Raw genomic sequence first — 6782 nt, 5'->3', positions numbered from 1 at the left:
CTCTTTTAGGTCATAGCGTAGTCATGCACAGCATGGTGGTCCGGCACAGCATGGTGGTCCGGTACAACATGGTGGTCCGGCACAGCATGGTGGTCCGGCACAACATGGTGGTCTGGGTATACGAGAAGGGCAACTTGTTTGCGACATTCCTCATCTATTAGACCGAAAGAGGATCGGAAGAAGATCGCTATTATAGCGGCTAGTTCGACATATTTCAGAGAACAGTGAGCGAAATCCGCTAGCTTTACCATCCGCATTTTACGCCAGGCATCTTCGCCCAATGCCTCTTGTAGTGCGCGGTATGCATCGTAGTCGCCCGCAAACGGGGCACACGCTTGAGCCAAGTGGGTACGCACCGGTAATGTCGGAATGTATGACCATCGCGGTGACCCACCCGCCTGCCATTGCGCCCGTCTCTTCTGTTCTGGCGTGGTCAACGGACCACGCAACGCCTCGTACTCGTCTCTCGATACACACTCCCAGTAACGGCGAACCCATGCCACCACCCGCGGACCGGCCAAACCCGCGTTCGAATCCGACCCCGGCCCAAACGTGTCCTCCAAACCATCTCCTCGCCAATATTCTCTCGAGCTCAACTCCTCATCTGTCTCCACACCGGACGTCAACACCGGCCGTATCGCCAAGACTGCCACCGCCCAAATCAGCTCATGCCGCAGCCGGCGCATACCCCTCATCGCCCAAGGATTTTTACGCAAAAAGTTCACGGCCACCGACCGTTCCTGGCCGTTCACCGTTCATGACAGCTCACCGTTCCAGTCGACTACGAAACTTTGCCAATCAGAATTTATCCATTCTTCGGATTCGGGCACCTCGAACGAGGGAGCTGAAGACATAGACAGCGCCCCAGCGAGGTCCAGGGACTGATCGCTGCCAAAACTCGGGTGCAGAGGTACGGACGTCAATTCCTGTGACGCCGATTCCAGCGGCTCCATCACTTGGTTTAGAGAGCTGAGCTGCATAAATGGGTCGTTGCCTTCAACACTGTGGCTTAACGAATCCAGAGACGCAGGATCGTGAGACGCAGGTTCGTGAGACGCAGGTTCGTGAGACGCAGATTCGTGAGACGCAGATTCGTGAGACGCAGAACCAGTAGCCAGACCGCCCCCAAGCACCGGTGGTGAAAAATCTGGCGGCATTTGGGGCGGAGAGACGAGATCTATCGAAATGATTTGTACAGTCTGGTAGGTGTTCGAAGGAAGGTTCAAACCTTGGTTTGTCAAGTAGTTGGTCTCGGATATTGGACGATCGATAGTGCGATGTCTCTTGGTGGGTGGCGGGTGGTGATGAAGTGTTGTTCTTTTGGCTCGTTGAATGATTTCCGGTTTGCCGGAGTATCGTCGGAGTTCTCCAAATTCCTCCGCAGTGACTTCCGGTAGATTGCTAAGATTGATAAGTAGACGCCGAACTTTCGTCTCAAGAATATTTAAGTCGGGTGGTGTTTGTAGTGGTGGCAAGACACGTCGGAGGGATTCGAACCTGCCATTTGTTGGCGGGTTATAACCTAGACGGCAGCAGAATTTAGCGAATGATTCTACGGGAGTCATAGTACGTTGTAATAAACAACCGCTTAACCAGTTACTTATGGCAAGTGGGAACGCCTTGGGACCCAAAGCTCGAACGACACGAGCGCGTACATTTTCATCCACTAAACCGAACGGACGCGCGTAAGCGCTTGATACAATAGCTGCCAACTCAACATACTTTAACGAACACTTCAAGAAGTTCTCAACATTCACTGACCGCAAACGCTCCCAACCTTCGCGAGTTATTTTCGCATACAAAGCCGTATGAGCTTCATAAGGGTCGGCAAATAAACCACCCCTATCCTTAGCTTTCAATAATGCATCTTGACTTTTCTTCGTCAAGATACCCAACGTAGGAATATATACCGAGCGCACCAATTCGTTTTCACCCGTCATTGTCCACCCCTCGGAAGGATCATATCCCACCACGTCATCCACTGGGCCATCAATCATCTGCGCCTCACGCCGGAAAGCCGGCCCGTCATGGACCCAATCAGCACGTAACTTTGCCGCGTGTGTCGAATACCTGGCCTCCAGCTTCGCAAACCCCGTGCGATCTAGCGGCTCCCAGTAACGACCCACCCAGTACGGCACACACTCGTACACCTTTTTGCCTTCCCAATTCCACCTATACGAGATACCTTCAGTAGACGAGATACCTTCAGTAGACGAGATACCTTCAGTCGAGCCTGGGGTCTCGGGCAGTTCTAACCCATTGGACACGCCCAGCAGCCAAAACCTGCCTCTTCGCAGCCCTAGATTACGACCAGCAATTTGCACGCGCATCCGCGAGTCCACAATTAAAAATTCACCCGAGTAAGTAAGTATGAGTTCATCCCGTTACGTGTGTGCGCCACTTTCGTGTTGTTGGTCCGTTGCGTCAGTATCAGCCCGACTGCCGACTGTGTGACCGAGCCGAATCAACGCACGAGTCACCGGCCCGGACCGGGTGCTATTTTTCTGATGTAATGTCAACGACTATTGTGGAGACGCGGGACGGGCGATTGTACGTAGGCTGTATCCGGTCTTACGACCATTACGGGAACGTGGTGTTGGACCGCTGCGTTGAACGAGTCCGGTTCGGTGGGGACTTTGGTGAACTGTATCTTGGCCTGATGTTCATTCGCGGAGAGACTATAGCATATTTTGGGCATCTCCAGAAACCCTCTCCGGTCACCTTTCAAACCAACCTGCAACGCATCCAAGACACTGACTCAGATTCCCTTGCCGGCGCCACGATTACTGATGGTCGCAAAGTACCCTTGGATGCCGTCTTTCAGCTACAACGGAAACATCAACTATCGTAAGAAACACCCGACCCAGAGACCCTGGATGTAACACCCTGTTCCGATGGATAACAAGTCGCTGTCAATGTAGGAAGGTGGAGGCCGCTAAGACGTGGGAATATTATCGTCGGATCAATGAGGAGAACGACGAGGAACATGTTAAGGATATCATCATGCAGTACTTGTCAGCCCAGTACGTCCCTTCCGTTTCTGTTCCGGCTGACTACAGTCTGTTCCGGCTGACTGCAGTCGCCCCCTTCCCCTCCCTTATTTCACATCCCTACTTTCTTCAGACGGCCGGGAACGGCCATAAAGGAGGAAGACTTTGTTGCTTACATTGCGTCCGTGCGAAAAGCTCAACAAATTTTATCCGACAGGACCATGGACGAGCTATGACCTAGCGGGCTTACTAGGGGGGGTTGGCCGGGGGGTTGGCTCGAACCGGGGGGGGTAGGGATAGTGAGAAGGGGTTAAACTTTTTGATGAATTGTGAATGGTTGTGCCACAGGGCTTCGGTGGCTCGGCCGTCGCTTGAGCAGACGACGGAGTTCCGAGCGTGTAGTTGGAGTCGCCGACGGCGACGGGTAAGTGACGGCAGTAGCTCAACGTGTTCGGCGACGCCGCGGCTGCGTTACGCTTCCAATCAGCGCGGTGTTGCTGGCAGCAGTAACTCGTTGGCGGATGGTGTCAAGGTCGTGGGTTCGAATCCACCGGGGCGCACAAGTCCCGTGGAACATTTGCGGCCGTCGCTGCAGAGATCGGCCAGTCGCGAATTCGTCGGTGGCTTGCAACGCAGTCCCCAACGTGCGAGACGACGCGAAGACGAACGCTTCCTGAATGCCACCCCAGACCCAGCGAATGATGCCAGGACGAACCACCGAGCGGCCGTCAGAGCGAATGCAACACTAGACCGGACAGCCGGGGATCGAGACCGGACAACCGGGCATCGACACCGAACCACCGGGCATCGAGAGCGGACGACCGGGGATCGAGACCGGAGGTCCGGGGATCGAGACCGGACGATCGGGGATCGAGACTGGGCGATCGGAGATAGGGCGCCCGGGGATAGGACGACGGGGGACCGTGTAAGGGAGAGGCGGACCGAAGCCATTAGGAAATCTGCTGGGTCGTCACCGACGTTGTCGCCAGGGGAGCCGCGGCGGTTGGCACCGTCACGGTTGATTAAGCCGTCGCGTTATTCGTGCGCGCCGCTGATTGCGGAATGGCCGGAGGAATCGCCGCTTAAGTGGGAGCCGCGGGCTCAATTGCCACCGCGGATCCCTACGTTGCGAGCGGAGTCAGATGCTGGCGACATGGCAAGTCCGTCCGTGCAGGACTTAGTCTCTCGAGACTACCTTTCAGCCAACGGGTGCACTTGCGAGAACAGTCGAGACATGAGTTGTAGCAGTGATGACCCAGGGCGCGGACGAGGCCTCAAATCGGCCATGAAGAAATCAGGGGACGAGTCCTCCCTTAGCGTATCCCGAGGCGTCGTAATCACCGGTCCTGTCATGGACAAGAGGTCGGTAACGGACAATACACGTCCACCACGGTCCTTTTGGGAGAGCGCCACCAGTGAACAAAGCGAAGGCGGAGACGCCGTGTACGTCGGACCTGATACCCGATTCTCCTCGGTGGTCTACGTCCCACCTGAAGCACCTGTTAGACCCGTCAAGAAAGAAATCAAGGAGAAAAATTACACTCCCACTGCTTCTATGAGTGGGGTCATTCCCCAAACCGTCGGCCACTCGCAGCCTAGCCCAGACATGTCCTCACCTCATCAGTTCACCTACCCCCGCAAATTGCCCCTTGGCGACTCCGACCCTTCCGAAACACTTATGCCTATGGATAATATAAGAACACTGGACAAACTCGATCACTCACCCTTCTACAAAGCCTGCGCACCCGTAAGAATCACTTAGGATCAGCATGCTGTGGATTAACGTATCGACTTCGTGTTTCAGATCCTGAAAAAATCAGAAGGTTTCGACGAGCTGAATGATATACTCTTGTTAGCAGGAGACAACCTGACCAAGGACGGACTTAAAGTTGATCGGATACACATGGATTCCCTGGAGAAGCATACAATGTATCTTTCTGAAGACTGTAAAAATCTGGTAATCAAGAAGGAAAATATGTCGGAAGGACGACTAATTCAGTTAGATCAGGTATGCTGCGCGCCTTGCCCATCACGCGTCGATCCGGTCGTATACTTGCGTTTGCGCTCGTTCAATTTAGCGCGCACACATGTGTGCCCGGTCTTATACTTGCGTTTGCGCTCCTTCGCGCACACGTGTGTGCGCCGCGCACACGTGTGTGTGCCGTTCAATATACCGTTTTGCAGTTGACATCAACATATACGTGGTTGGAAATCTTACAGAACCCACGATTTCACGAGCGAATGGCCGACCCGATTTTTGGGAAGTTGAATGAGCAGCAGCTTCGGAGTACAGTGATAGTCCAGCATAAGTTTGGAATGTTTATAAAGACGGAGTGGTTTATCGCGCAATCGCCACAAGACGCCTTAGCTCTGCACGTACTTTGCAATGCCCTTTATACATATCTAACAAAGTAAGGTATGTATACCTTACTTTACAAGCAACACATAATCACTCCGGTAAGGGGCGCTGACTCCGGTAAGGCTCTCCGGTAGGGCTCTCCGGTAAGGCTCTCCGGTAACGCTCGGTGGAAGAAGTCTCATAGGCCGCTTTTTCTACACGCATAACAATATAGTGGCGGAGGCACAGCAGTGGCCTTTTCCACGGGAATGGACCGAGGTATTTCTACATAGGTCACCGACCATTTTAAGGCGGGCCTACCTAGCATACCCATTCGTTTTGGCGGGGCCGCATGAGAGAAGCACAAGAAGACGCCCCCTGGTTTCAGAACCCGGAATATTTCTGATAATGCCTCACCCGACTCATGGGTCGCTTTCGCGGAACACTGAAAACAAAACAATTGTCCCGCTCCACCCACCTCCGTGCCACGTAAGCCACCTCCGTGCCACGTTATGCCTAACCTCTAAGAAGAATAGATGTGCCCACTACAGATGTGCCTACCATGAGAGAGTCTATTGTTCCTTTGTCGATTATTGCGTCAAATTCAGATGTAGCGAAAACATCCATCTGCCTCACATCCACTCTTTGATCTACATCAATAAATATAATCACTCAAACCCGGGTTCGATTCCCGGCACTTACATGTGCAGTGTTTTGAATTGGTTCTTGACTGTATCACCGTTTCGCTTGCATCAATATTTACAACCTCCTTATAGCCGTCCGATATCAGATGATCGCCAAGGTCTGAAGGTCGGGCGGTCGGGCGGAAAGGGAGGGGAGTTTACTCGATGTTCCACATCCGATGTGCAGAATGTTACACTTATGACTTATGTATTCTCTAACAACAGACTTGATCAACGGCCAGTCAGCGAACCACTCGTATGGACTAAGGTCGTTGGAGTATCTTGAGTCCCATGCCTTGGGGTCCGAGTACTACAGCAGAGTAGTCGTGGGTTCAAGTCCATGCTTACGTCCATTTTTAAACCTCCAAAGCGGCCGATCAAATATTCCAAAACACCAACCCCGGTCGCCAGAACCGGGTAGCTTACCCTGAGACCGTAGTCTACCCTGAGACCGTAGTCTACCCTAAGACCGCAGCCTACACTGAGACCGCAGCTTACACTGAGACCGCAGCTTACACTGAGACCGCAGCTTACACTGAGACCGCAGCCTACCCAAGACCGCAGCCTACCCCAAGACCGTAGTCTACCCTAAGACCGTAGCCTACCCCAAGACCGTAGCCTACCCAAGACCGCAGCCTACCCAAGACCGCAGCCTACCCAAGACCGCACCCTGGTCATCCGTTGGTGGCTGCGACAGTATTATCGGTTGTGTTTAATACCCTTTCTATTCATTGACGACCGTAGACGTGTTCGTGATGACGCATTCCGGCG

The 6782-nt window shown here is 53.4% G+C and overlaps 4 protein-coding genes across 4 annotated transcripts; 1 reads left to right on the top strand and 3 right to left on the bottom strand.

Annotated features, from left to right (window-relative positions):
* Window positions 1–5: 5 nt before the first annotated feature.
* On the bottom strand, window positions 6–695 carry GNI_046060 (hypothetical protein; the record flags this gene model as incomplete). Its single annotated transcript, XM_011131301.1, has 1 exon — window positions 6–695. The coding sequence occupies one exon, from the start codon at window positions 693–695 to the stop codon at window positions 6–8; it is 690 nt and encodes a 229-aa protein (XP_011129603.1).
* Window positions 696–755: 60 nt separating this feature from the next.
* Window positions 756–2330, bottom strand: GNI_046050 (hypothetical protein; the record flags this gene model as incomplete). Its single annotated transcript, XM_011131300.1, has 1 exon — window positions 756–2330. The coding sequence occupies one exon, from the start codon at window positions 2328–2330 to the stop codon at window positions 756–758; it is 1575 nt and encodes a 524-aa protein (XP_011129602.1).
* Window positions 2331–2512: 182 nt separating this feature from the next.
* On the top strand, window positions 2513–4752 carry GNI_046040 (LSM domain protein; the record flags this gene model as incomplete). The annotated part of the gene is made up of 3 exons (XM_011131299.1): window positions 2513–2847; window positions 2922–3023; window positions 3339–4752. 3 exons carry the CDS (start codon window positions 2513–2515, stop codon window positions 4750–4752), a joined length of 1851 nt encoding a protein of 616 aa, XP_011129601.1.
* Window positions 4753–5750: 998 nt separating this feature from the next.
* GNI_046030 (putative methylase) lies at window positions 5751–6321 on the bottom strand (the record flags this gene model as incomplete). The annotated part of the gene is made up of 4 exons (XM_011131298.1): window positions 5751–5773; window positions 5850–5978; window positions 6025–6132; window positions 6174–6321. Coding segments are annotated over 4 exons (408 nt in total), but the record flags the coding sequence as incomplete, so codon positions are not given.
* Window positions 6322–6782: the final 461 nt, after the last annotated feature.

This window comes from Gregarina niphandrodes (assembly GCF_000223845.1).
Source record: "Gregarina niphandrodes unplaced genomic scaffold scaffold00006, whole genome shotgun sequence".
NCBI lineage: Eukaryota > Apicomplexa > Conoidasida > Eugregarinorida > Gregarinidae > Gregarina > Gregarina niphandrodes.
Note: the sequence above shows the minus strand (reverse complement) of the source record. Positions and strands in the feature narration are given on the sequence as shown.